The 13573-nt window shown below is 37.4% G+C and overlaps 2 protein-coding genes across 9 annotated transcripts in view; one reads left to right on the top strand and one right to left on the bottom strand.

Moving 5' to 3' along the window:
• Positions 1–9355, top strand: part of LOC101890633 (uncharacterized) — a 62816-nt gene extending 53461 nt beyond the window's left edge. For all 8 annotated transcript variants that reach the window (XM_059123951.1, XM_011297654.3, XM_020039801.2 and 5 more), the window contains one exon: positions 8128–9355. In XM_059123951.1, the coding sequence (XP_058979934.1) occupies positions 8128–8767 (640 nt within the window). In that variant the 3' untranslated portion in view covers positions 8768–9355. The remainder of the gene's footprint in view (positions 1–8127) is intronic.
• LOC101891503 (guanylate cyclase soluble subunit beta-1) overlaps positions 8871–13573 on the bottom strand; it is a 233847-nt gene continuing 229144 nt past the window's right edge. Inside the window, exons 16-17 of the mRNA XM_020039810.2 lie at positions 9042–9199; positions 8871–8883 (exon numbers count right to left, since the gene is read on the bottom strand). Coding sequence (XP_019895369.1) covers positions 8871–8883; positions 9042–9199 — 171 coding nt within the window. The remainder of the gene's footprint in view (positions 8884–9041; positions 9200–13573) is intronic.

The raw sequence follows: 13573 nt of genomic DNA, 5'->3' as shown, positions 1-13573 counted from the left end.
CCTTGTGGTGTAGGGTGTAAAAAGTGCAAGGATTCCGAGGAATCCTCAAATTTCCGAAAATATTGAAAAGCGGGAACTTGCCCCCGCTATTTTAGTTACTTTTCGATTTAATCGCCAATACACGCGCCTTCTTTTTTTGGTTCTTCTTTCACATTCTGCTGGATTTCCCCCGTAATTATTGAAAAATTGAATTTTGTCGCATAGTAATATTATGCAAAACTCTTATTTCTGTATTCAAACCATTATCTTCGAACCTAATTATAAACAAATGATACACCCCCTCTTCCATATCCAATAAATCCCTCTCCAAAAGATATTATATTTTTCTGCCGAATGACTCTTTAAATTGGTGTCAATATCCTTTAAAGCCTTTTCTTTTGTTTCCTTCTGATAATTCCTCAGCTATTTTGTACTACCTCCCTCAATCCTCTTCAAATAAATTGCCGCATTTCCCTGAATAGATAACTAATAGTTGACGTTTACAAAGTAAAATCGATGGCGTAACTGTCATGTGCTTGACATGTATTGAGCAGTGTCTATGGAAGCACTAGTACACATGAGCAAAATTTATCGATGATTTATTATTATTGGCGTTGTTTTTGTTGTGAAAACGTTTATAATTTGTCTTATTCGCTAGGTCGGGGACATACATCATTGATGTTGATGATGAAAAAGAAACCAATATCAATATGTGGGACGATGCAAAATGAGAGTGGTGACCGCGAACCATGAAAATTATTTAATTTTTCTTTTATTTGGAGAAAATAACAAATTCTTTACATAATATTTAAAAATATTTAATAATTATAAAAATCGTAATTATAATTTTTAATAGTTATAAATGTTTCTTATACCCTCCACCATTCTGTGGAGGGTATATTATATTTTATTATACTTTGTCATTCCTTTTGTATCTCCTCGAAATACTCATATCAGACCCAAGAAAGTATATATATTCTTGATCAGTGTAAAATTCTAAGTCGATTTAGCGATGTCCGTCTGTCTGTTGTAATCACGCTATCTTTCGAACGAATTGAGATAGAAGGCTAAAATTGTGCACACATGTTTATTTTGCCACTAGGCAGGTTAAGTTCGTAAATGGTTCATGTAGATCCACGTTTTCATATCGTCCATATAACGGTAGCTCCCGATATTCGTAGAAAATGAAATTTTATGTTACTTTCAAGCGTCAACACGAAAATATATATATATATATATATATATATATATATATATATATATATTTCCTAATTTTTTTGGATAAACTTGTTCACGGATTTTTTCGAGTTGACGCTTGAAAGTAACATAAAATTTCATTTTCTACGAAAAGTGTCTGGAAAAGAAATATTCAAAAAATTTCAAAAAAAACTTTTCTGATATTTCTTCCCAAAATTATTGAATTACCATTCGTTTTGTATCAATACATTTTCAAGTCATTCGCGATGCAACGAAAATATTCTGTCACATAACACATCATTTATATTGGCTCACTTTGTGCACTTCGATTTTATTGCTTCAAATAATTTATAGTTTTTTGAAATTTACGGCAATCAATTTTACGACTTTAATATTTGTTCTGCAAAACGCCAACATTGCATTCTAGTGAAGAACTCTTTGGGGCAACGAAAGGAAATTAAAATTGTTTTAGCAAAAAAAAAAAAAAGAGGAAATAAAGTAAAACTTTATATCCATTGTAAAATATACAAAAAATTGCACTTCCTTGAGTTTATGGTGCAACATCGTAGCATGTACATGTGTGTTTGTATTAGTTACATAACAATGAAGAACATCCAATAAAAATCTAAAATATCTGTAACAATGCAAAGAGATATTGCAGCAGATAACAATCACGAGTTTTATTCTTCCTCCCCTCCTTCTCTAAGAAGACGTAGTTTGAGCATTGAATTTAATCAAATGCCAGCAGAGGGAAAAGCAAATCGTATTAACAATCTGCTAATGCGGGTTTTGTGCATTGACATTTTATTCAATGGCCCCAACTCGATTCACCCCGCCTCCACCATTCCGCTGGCTACCACACACACACAAGTCAAATGCCAAGTTTTTAATGTGTTTTAAGAATGTCTTGCTTGTTACGCCTACAAAAGAAATTTCTAAAAGTATAAGTAGACTATATATATGTTTGTGTGTGTGTGTAAGTGTGCCTTTCTCTTTTGTTGGTGTATAAGACATCAATGCCGCCGCCTCCTTGTGCTGATGATCTTTAGTACGCCCTGGCCTAGTTTTATTATCAACGATAAAAGCCGGTTCTCGGCCCTGTTCTATTCTCTGTCCAACAATACGCAAAGAAATTAAATAAATATTCTAAATTCAATTCAATTCGGTGAAATTCTCTTATCATGCAAATGGCATGGAAACATGTGTCTTCGAACTGTTTCCATTCAAATGTTCAACAATAATAATGGCAAACCTGTTGCGGCCATCGTTGTAACAGGGTCATTAAAGGAATTAAATGTGCAAAATATTAGAGATAGAGAAATTCAATTATGTGTAAGGAAACGACCAATAGGATATTTTCAATATTTCATATTGAATAAGCGTTTTAAATCCAGCACATAATAAGAAGATTTTGCAATATCCATCTGGATGAACATAAGATATTTATAGGCGAATGTGAGGGAAATAAGTAGAAAAATTGATGAGAAGTCTTTATATAGGGTGAGATGAAAAAACTGCAACCAAATTTAGATTGCTCTCATTTCCAAGCCACTCGTCCGACAGATGTTAAAATTATTCCAGTGGAAGCTATTTATATTCTTTACAAGCGTACAAAAGCATTTTGGTGAGAATTTTCCAGAAAAAAAAGTTATTCGTGATGGAATTCAAACGTGATAGTGTGATTTCTTTACATTTGGCTGGAAAACCACAAGTGGCTATCGTTAGAGCATTCCAGCATTTAAATGTGAATACATTTTTTTTGTCTCGTACCATCGCCCGACGTCAAGGAAGTGGACGAAAGAAAACAGTAACATCAGCAGAAATGGTTCGAAAAGTAAAGAAGGGACTGGATCGAAACCCACGTCGTAGTAGCCGAAAAATGGCTCGTGAGCTGAACATATCGCAATATTCTATTCGCCAAATATTGAAAAATGAGCTCGGGGTAAAGCTATTGAAATTCCAAAAAGTGCAAGAACTTACACCGCAACAGAAAAAAAATAGACTCAAAAGAGCAAAAGAGTTACTTTGCTTAGCCGAACTGCCGAATTTGGTTTTCTCCAATAAGAAAAATTCTGTAGGGTGTATTAGAGCGTTGGGCACGCAAACATTTTGGCTGCAGACCTTGGACATTCCATGGTTACAAAATAAGGTTCCTCGCTGCATTTTCAACGCACAAATCTCCTGATACCAATCCGTTGGACTATTGTGTCTGGAGTATTTTGGAAAGCAAGGTTGGAACTAAAAAATACCAAAGTGTCGATCACCTCAAGCAAGTGCTTCGCCGGGAATGGGCCAAAATACATTCGGGCAGCGTGTGACGGTTTCATTGGCCGTTTGAAGGTCATAATTCATGCCAAAACTGATCAATTCGAACAAATCTACACTTTTTCTAAAATTTGATGCTATTTCCAACATTTTTTTCTTTCATTCAATAAAATTACAAAAAAAAAATGTAAAAATTATGGCGTTTGACTTTGACGAGCTGATGGCTAGGGGGTCTTCATATAGGAGCAGAAGGTCAGGAAGTCTTATAGACGAGCTTATGTGAGTCTTTATAGATGAGCTAGGGAGTCTTTAGAGACGAACTGATGACCAGGGAGTCTATTTATAGACGAGCTGTAAACCAGGGAGCCTTTGTAGACGAGATGAAGGTCAGGCAGTCTCTGTAGATTACCTAAGTGGCCAGGAAGCCTGTATAGAGGAGCTGCAGGTCAGGGAGCCTTTATAGACGGGTCGAAGAGGGTAGAGTGTCTTTTTATAGACGAGTCGAAGATGCCAGGGTGTCTCTTTATAGAAATTAAGGTAGTGTGTATAGACGAGCTGCTGGCAAGGGAGTCTGTATAGATGAGCTGATGTCCAGCGAGTCTTTATAGACGAGCTGATCGTCAGGGAGTCTGCACAGGCGAACGGCTGGTCAGGGAGTCTGTATAGACGAGCTAATGATCCCTGGTTGATGGATCATGGATGGATCGTCTATGTAGACGAGCCGATGGCCCATTCTTGTGACATGAGGATAAATTTTTTTGCCGATTTGTGATTCGTTTAAGCCCCATTGGGGTGGGGAGTCTGACCTTTATCATTTCAATAAAAATAGGTTATTGTTTGACAGTCTAATATATGCACTGCAATATATGTATCTCTTACACCGTATACGTTATGTTAACTACACTTAATTAACAATACCATGTATACGCAACCAGTTAAATGAATGGATGTATGTTTGTTACGGTTACTGGTTGTGAATATGTCCCCACCGCCTGATTTAATTAAATATTTTGTTTGTTCCCAGAACTGATGGAGAAAATATATGTTATTTTTAATTAAAATACATATTCAATCTGTAATTTCATTTTTGGCTTTTCGTGGTGGCACCATGTTTTCGTGGAAAACTCAGAGCTGAAGTTAATATCAAATTTATGTGAAAAAATTTTGTTTAACGCGGTATGGCGTTGTAACATGTGTTCTTTTTGCGAAAAGGCAGCAACGAACTCGGTTGTTATTCCAAAAAGTAAATTTATAAAATGTATGTTCAAAACAGAAGCAATTTGTTTCCGGGTGCGTATACTTTACGTTGTTACTAATACGCCCAACAAATAACAAACGATTCTAATAAAATAATAAATTAGTCCTGAGAACCTTTGATTCGGGATTTTTGGTAATGATTTGAAGGTTTTCCCCAATGGCCAAATGGAAATTAAGTTTATCCACATACAGAATTAAATGCAAAGCCAGTATTGTGATTCTTCTGAAAAAATCATAACTTCCGATAAATATTTTTCCAAGTATTTAATTACGCTCAAATTGAGTTGCTTTGTATTCAATTCCATTGCAAAACTTTTTGCCTTCAACAATCCTCATTGGAAGGGCAAGGAATTTCTATTACACGAATTAAGCTGAGATATTAAAAGTATTAACGCATTGTTTGCCCTCATCATCAGTTATGCATACGCAAAATTATTTCTATAACCTCCTTGCGGGATGAAATACAGAAGGAAAAAAAAAATGGCAAAAGAGAAAAACTTCTGGGATTATCTCCCCAAAGAAAGGGCATTAAATGCTTAACATTCAATCAAATGTGGCGCGTGTTTTTCTCTGTCATGAAAGTGAAAAGGAGAATCTCCAGGAATATATTATATTAAATTTTCAATGAAAGTTTTTCTTTTGTATTAAATAGAAAGGAAGCTAGTTTAAAGAAGCACGTTTTGTCTAAAATTCATTGAATGTAACTTAAAAAGCATGAGTGTGGAGGAAAGTTGTTTTTTTGTTAACTTTTTCATTCGAAACTAAAATTCGACAAGTTATTTCCTATTCCATTCGAAAGTATTTTTCCTCATGCTTTTGTCGTTAGTTTTTTCCGAAGGATTGTAACATCCTTTTTGTATAAACTTTGTAATCAATAGAATGCCAGAAAAGTATGTAAGTATGTGAGAACACAATTGTGAATACGTATAACTAGATTTACATTATAATGGAGTGTAGGAAAAGTAAAATGTAATAAATGGAAGTTAGGAGGAAATATAAACAAGCAACATTCTGCATTACCAGTCGATTGAAAATAATGGTAAATTCCTTCGAAAATTAAAAAATCGAAAGAGCTTACTTTAATCATTATCAAGTAATGAATAAAATCTGCATGGATTGTGCACATCTGTGAGTTTGAGTCCCGAAGTGAATAGATGAGGAAGATATAATACTAATAATAAGGAGGCGAGTTTAATACACGTTGCAGACAAAACAAAAATGTGAGGAAGTAAAATTAAATAAAAAATCGAATCCTTTTTTCTACTTATTTCGGGATCCGTTCTTATCCTTTCTTCTAATTATTTTAATTCGTTTTCCGACAAATATATACGCTCAGTATTTTACATTGTACATTGATATGAAAAAACTGTAACCAATTTCAGACTGCTGTCATTTCTAAGTCACTCGTCCGACAGCTGTTATAATTATTCCAGTGACAGCTCATTAGGTTGTTTACAAGCGTACAAAAGCATTTTGATGAGAATTTTCCAGAAAAAATGTTATTCGTGATGGAATTCAAGCGTGATAGTGTGATTTCTTGATATTTGGGGTGGGATAAAAAAAACTGCAACCAACTTCAGACTGCTGTCATTTCTAAGCCACTCTTCCGCAAGCTATTAAAATTATTCCAGTGATAGCCCATCACATTGTTTACAAGCGTACAAAAGCATTTTGGTGGGAATTTTCCAGAATCAAAGTTGTTCCTAGTGGAATTCAAGCATGATAGTGTGATTTCTTTATATTTGGCTGCAAAAACCACAAGTGACTATAGTTAGAGCACTCCTGCATTTAAATGTGAATAAATTTTGTAAATTTTGTATCTCGTACCATTGCTCGTTACCGTGATACTGGTAGCGTAGCCCGACGGCAAGGATGTGCACGGAAGAAAACATCAATATAAGCAGAAATGGTTCGAAAATTAAAAAAGCGCCTTGATCAAAACCCGCGTTGCAGTAGCCGAAAAATGTTTCGTGAGCTGAACATATCGCAATATTCCATTCGCCAAATATTGAAAAATGAGCTCGGGGTAAAGTTATTGAAATTCCAAAAAGTACAAGAACTTACACCGCAACAGAAAAATAATACACTCAACAGAGCTAAAGAGTTGCTTCGCGTGGCCGAAAGTGGTGAACTTCCGAATTTGGTTTTCTCCGGTGAGAAAACACTCGTTGACCAAAAGTTTGTAAAGAAACAAAATGATCGTGTTTACTCGCCAAAGAGGTCAGTTGAAAATGTTCACCTTCGGTGGGCCATCAGAACTCAAGCGCCGGCCATGGTGATGGTGTGGGCCACCATAGCAGCCGATGGTCGCTCTCCGCTCGTATTAATCGACCGTGGCATCAGAATAATTGCCGAATATTATCGCGAAAATATTCTGGAGGGTGTATTAAAGCCTTGGACATGCAAACATTTTGGCCGCAGACTCTGGGCATTCAAACCACCAATGGTTACAAAGTGAGATTCCTCGCTTCATTTCCAGCGCACAATGGCCACCAAAATCTCCGGACACCAATCCGTTGGACTATTGTGTCTGGAGTATTTTGGAAAACAAGTTTGGCACTAAAAAATACCAAAGTGTCGATCACCTCAAGCAAGTGCTTCGCCGGGAATGGGCCAAAATACCGCAGGGCAACATTCGGGCAGCGTGTGACGGTTTCATTGGCCGTTTGAAGGCCATAATTCGTGCCAAAGGTGACCAATTCCAACAAATCTAAACTTATTCTAAAATTTGAAGCTATTTCCGACATTTTTTGCTTTCATTCAATAAAATTAAAAAAAAAATGTAAAAAAAATTATAAAAATGTAAAAAAATGTATGTCGTTTGACTTTGTTGCGGTTTTTTTATCTCACCCTGCACGTATGCTCTTTATAGAAAAGGCTTTCAGAGGTCTTCTATAAACATAATACCTTTCTGCTGACGGGTGATCTTGTTAGGGCAAAATGTCTTTTAAAGGTTTAATATAGGGGGTATTGTTTGACAGTCTTATACAGACACAAAATTTTTCAGAAATGTTCTATAAAATGAATTCTTTCTTTCTTTTGGGATGGAGACGCTTTAGAAGTCTTCTTTAGCCTGAGCTTTTAGAGCTTTCATAGAAGATAATTGCAGTAGAGATATTTAAGAAATATTCTACAGGTAGACTAAATACATGTCTTCTATAATTAGTTTTTATATGCTCTATAAATAGACTACCTTTTGCAGGTATTCTCCATTTCAGCGCGGAGGGTATAGAGATATTCTATAAGTTGTTTTCGGATAATAGACTCTCCAAACGCTCCTTGTAAATGCTTTTAGACCCTTTTCAAAATTGATAAATTAAAACAAATATATATTCCACATTTTGTTCATTACTGTTATTTGCCTTTCTTCCAAACATTTTCCTTAACCCTCTCCATTTAACATTCTCTTTTTAATTTCTCCCATTTTAGTTGTCGTATACGTGATTTGCTGCGGCATAATGGACAATTGCCCGATGGCATTGATACATTACGCTTGCCAAGACGTCTGCAGCGTTACATCGATCTAATGGAGGAAATCGAAGGACCCGATAAGGATAAAGACAATGACGATGACGATGATTTTCCCACCACGAGTCGGGCGAGCCAAAAGAAAAAAGTCACTAAAAAGGGTACAACGTTGGAAAGTGCCAAAATCCTAAAACCAATCGAAGAAGAAGACCGGCCAATAACATCATTGGCAGCTACAACGGCACGAATGGAGCCAACACCAGTCGTAGTAGTAACAGAGCCTGTTGCCACAACTGAGGCAAGCGATGCAGTTAATGTAACAAACACTTCGACTGAATTATCCACTACTACCACCGCAATTACTGATACCACCACCACTACTACAACTACATTAGAGGAACAAGAACAACAGCTAGACCAACAACTACAAACCATTAGCATTTCAGAATCTAAAGAAGAAGAAGATGTCGTCGTTAGCATTTCAGAAGTTAAAGAAGGAGATGCCGTCGAAATGCCGGCACCCTCCACGTCTCCTGATGCTGAGGATGAGGACAATGACGCCACTCCAGTGGTGATTTTCGATAAACCTTTTTCATTGTGATTTTCTTGGCATTTTCATTTGTTTTCTCGTGTTTTTTGTTATTTTCATCGATTTATTTTTTGTTCGTTTGCCAAACGGAAAAACAAGTTTCGACTTTTCTTGTTTAACGACACTTCCTTAACAAGATTGAGAAGAAGAGCCAAAGTTCAATGTAATACCATCATTCACTTGTCGCATTTTTTTCTTCCTTTTTGGCGGAGCGAAAGTTTTTTCTACCATTCGCCATCGAAAAAAAAAACAATAACAAGAAATCCTAGAAATTGACTGAACTTACCTGTAGGTGTATTCACTGACATTAATGCGGCCCGGTACTCCTGTTGTCTCCGTGCGACTGGTCAGATTAACAGTGTTGCCAAATAGACAGTAGCGCGGCACACGATTACCTATAACACCGGTCACCACCTCACCCGAATGAATGCCAATTGTAATTTGCTAAAAAAGAAGAGTAGAAAGAGTAAATACCATAAGAACTACGAACTAGTCATACGAATATAAAAATCATCATCATAATATAGTATTACTTTGTAAGCTAAGTAGAATTTGGAATGAAATGTAATAAAAAAAATTTGGTGTCAAAAATGAAAAAAATGTGCAAATTTGAATATATAAAAATTAGCTTTAATACAATAGAAAATATTTTAAATTAATACTATGGACCGAATTATATATGAATTATAAAAGCTTTCAGTCTTATCGCCAATGGGTATGGCGATTCAAAAACTTCAAAATAATTATTCTGTGTGAGAAACCTGAAACCTTGGAAATACCGAATTTCAGAATGTACTGCTAACCGGAATATATTTTATTAATATTAAAAACTGTCTCCAGAAAGGACATACGTAATAATGTAATCATGAAAATACTTTAAATCAGGAGGTGAGATAAAAAACAAAATCAACAAAGTCAAACGCTATAATAATTTTTACATTTTTTTTAATTTTATTGAATGAAAGCAAAAAATGCCGGAAATAGCATCATATTTTAGAATAAGTTTAGATTTGTTCGAATTGGTCACTTTGGCACGGCTTATGGTCTTCAAGCTGCCAATGAAACCATCACACGCTGCCCGAATGTTGCTCTGCGCTTTTTTGGCCCATTCTCGGCGAAGCGCTTTCTAGAGTTGATCGACACATTTGTATTTTTTAGTGCCAACCTTGCATTCCAAAATACTCCAGACTTTGGTGGCCATTGTGGGGTGGCCCGTGCTAAGTGCGATGCTGCTGAGTCCTTTTGGAATGTCCAAGGTCTGCGGCCAAAATGTTTGCGTGGCCCAAAGCTTTAATACACCCTCCAGAATATTATCGCGATAATATTCCGCATTTAAGCTGATGCCACGGTCGAGAGCGGAGAGCAACCATCGGCAGTTATGGCGGCCCACAGCATCACCGTGGCAGGCGCTTGAGTTCTGATGGCCAACCGAAGGTGCACATTTTCAGCTGACTTCTTTGGCAAGTAAACACGATCATTTTGTTTATTTACAATCTGCCTTACAACGAATATTTTCTCATCGGAGAAAACCAAATTCGGTTCAAAACTTTCGGCCAACCGAATCCACTCTTTAGCTCTTTTGAGTTTATTTTCTTTCTTTTGCGGTGTAAGTTCCTGCGTTTTTTTGAATTTTGATGGCTTTACCCGAGCTGATTTTTCAATATTTGCCGAATGGAACATTGCGATATGGCTCGTGAGCCAGTTTTTGGCCACTGCGATGCGGGCTTCGATCAAGTCGCTTCTTTACTTTTCGAAACATTTCTGCTGATGTTTTTCTGATGTTTTCTTCCGTCCACTTCCTTGACGTCGGGCTACGCTATCAGTATCGATGGTACGATGGTTTTTTCATCTCACTCCTTAAAGTGCATGAAAATGTCGATAAAGTCAAAAAAATGTCGATAAAGCCCAAAAAAGGGTCAATAGCTTGAACAATCATAATGGCAGGATAGGGGTATACCTCTGTCGGTCAAACCGACTGATACTTTTGTGACTTGTTTTATCGAAATTTGATTATGTGCCTTATGGAGACATAAAAAATATTCTTTTTGGAATCCCCTTCAGCTGGACTCCCTTATATGGCATTTTTTTTTTTGCTGATTAAAATGTTTATACTTTCTATAGAAACATTTTTAAATCTATGGCAGGAAAATTGATAGCCATTATTTTTTCTTTGTGTCTAAATGTATTGGCCCATTGAATGTATCTCAGCTGACTATGTACAATACTGCAATTTTCGTGCTTAGACACATTTCTAAAGTTTTTACTTCTTTCTCTATCACCACAGCGTTATTTGATTCCTTAAACTACAAATATTACTTCAATGCTTTTTTGTTAGAAAACTAGAATTTTTTAAATTGTCAGCAAAAACTGGCCATAACTCTCTTCGAATTTCCCTGTCCGGTCTTTCTATTCAATTTTATTACTTTCCGGTTCAATATGTTCCATTCTCCAAGTAAGTGGAATAGCAATTCTGATTACAACTCAGCAACCTCCCACCCCAACCCAACCGCAATCATGTTCGTAAGCAGTAACCAGATATAACAATAAATTACTAACATATGTGCTAACCATTGGTCGGACACAGAGGATCCACAAACTTTATTCTGCATCAGTTAAACATTAAAGGAGATAAAAATTACCCACAAGTAAAGATAATGTTGCCACAAACAAGTTGGAGAGTTTTGCGGGAAGTGGGGGAGAAGAACTTTTCGACCACAACTACTAATTAATGGTTGAAAGTTCTAAAATGGGACGAAAAACACGAATGTGTTCGAAAGCACCGCAAATATGGAGCAAATGTAATTGCAATATAATGGCTGCCTTGATGTGAGTATGTTTGTGTATGTGCACCATGATTTGTTGCATTTCGCACAGGACCATGAAATTCAAAGTTTTGCTATGCGTTTTTTTTGGAAATTGCACTTCTTAAAGGCATGTTGTTGTTCCAAGGTCTAATGGTCTCGACCATCTTGACCATGTCGGCAATGTCATTACCTTGCCACAACAACAACACCAGCACCCAACTACAACAACGAAATCTTACGATAATTGCAATCACGTACATCCATCTAATCTATGTCTAATGTGGCGTAAAAGTGCTAAACGATATTTTCAAAAGTGTAACGACGAAAGTTTTCACCAGCAACACTCTCCAGACGACTAAATTCTTTTCTCCCCTTTGGTAATTTGAGATGGAATGTGTGCGTTTGTGTGTGTGTGTGGAATATGAGTGTACGTTATGGTAGTGTTCACATCCCTGATGACATTCAGTGTTACTTCCTTTCTTTGTATTTTTTTTTTTTTTTTGTTTTGTAATGACCTGGAATGAGGTCAATGGCTCTTGTGTTGGTAAGAGCAATTCGCATCTCATTGTGTGGGTGGCTTAAGCATTACACACAAACACACACCTACATCGAAGATAAACATTGAAATACAATACATGTATGGGGTTTTACATGAGCATTTTTATAGATAAGGGGATAGAAGGTTGTAAATGAGGAATTGAATGGAGACTTCTTAGATGAGCTGAGAGGAAGGAAATCCTGAAATTCAAGGAAAAACGACGAGCTAAATAGCGTTATGAAAAGAAAAGAAAAGAGACTTTCTAAACCGTCTGAAGCTGGGAATCTTGATTCAGAGGGATTTTCCATAGACAAGCTGAAGTGAGTCTTTATTGTCAAATTGGATGGAGTCTTTATAGATGAACTTTTGGCCAGGGAGTCTTTATAGACGAGCTGATGTCAAGGGAGCCTGTATAGACGAGCTGGTGTCCAGGGAGTTTTTATAGACAAGCTGGTGTCCAGGAAGTCTCTATAGACGAGCTGGTATCCAGGGAGTCTTTATAGACGAGGTGGTGGCCAGGGAATCTTTATAGACGAGCTGGTTTCTAGGGAGTCTTTAGAGGCAAGGTGGTATCCATGGAGTCTCCAGGGAGTCTTAATAGACGAGCGGCTGTCCAGGAGCCCTTATAGACGAGCTTCTGTCCAGGGAGTCTCTCTAGACAAGCTGGTGTCCAAGGATTCTTTATAGACGAGCTGGTGTCCAGGAAGTCTCTTGAGACGAGCTGGTGTCCAGGAAGTCTCTTGAGACGAGCTGGTTTCTAGGAAGGCTCTATAGACGAGCTGGTATCCAGGGAGTCTTTATAGACGAGCAGGTGGCCAGGGAATCTTTATAGACGAGCTGTTTTCCAGTGAGTCTTTATAGGCAATGTGGTATCCAGGGAGTCTTAATAGACGAGCTGGTGTCCAGGGAGTCTTAATAGACGAGCGTTTGTCCAGGAGTCTTTATAGATGAGCTATTGTCCAGGGAGTTTTTATAGACAAGCTGGTGTCCAGGGAGTCTTTATAGTTGAGCTGGTATCCAGGGAGTCTTAATGGACGAGCTTCTGTCCAGGGAGTCTCTCTAGACGAGCTGGTATCCAGGGAGTCTTTATAGACGAGCTGGTGGTCAGGGAATCTTTATAGACGAGCTGGTTTGTAGGAAGCCTTTATAGGTAAGGTGGTATCCAGGGAGTCTCCATAGACGAGCTGATGTCTAGGGAGTCTTTATAGTTGAGCTGGTATCCACGGAGTCTTAATGTACAAGCTGCTGTCCAAGGAGTCTCTCTAGACGAGATGGTGTCGAGGGTGTCTCTATAGACGAGCTGGTGTCCAGGGAGTCCCATAGACAAGCTGGTGTCCAGGGAGTCTCCATAGACGAGCTGGTGTCCAGGGAGTCTCTATAGACTAGCTGGTATCCAGGGAGTCTTTACAGACGAGCTGGTATCCACGGAGTCTTAATGGACAAGCTGCTGTCCTAGGAGTCTCTCTAGACGAGATG

Source organism: Musca domestica, unplaced genomic scaffold (genome assembly GCF_030504385.1).
Source record: "Musca domestica strain aabys unplaced genomic scaffold, Musca_domestica.polishedcontigs.V.1.1 1, whole genome shotgun sequence".
Taxonomy (NCBI): domain Eukaryota; kingdom Metazoa; phylum Arthropoda; class Insecta; order Diptera; family Muscidae; genus Musca; species Musca domestica.
Note: the sequence above shows the minus strand (reverse complement) of the source record. Positions and strands in the feature narration are given on the sequence as shown.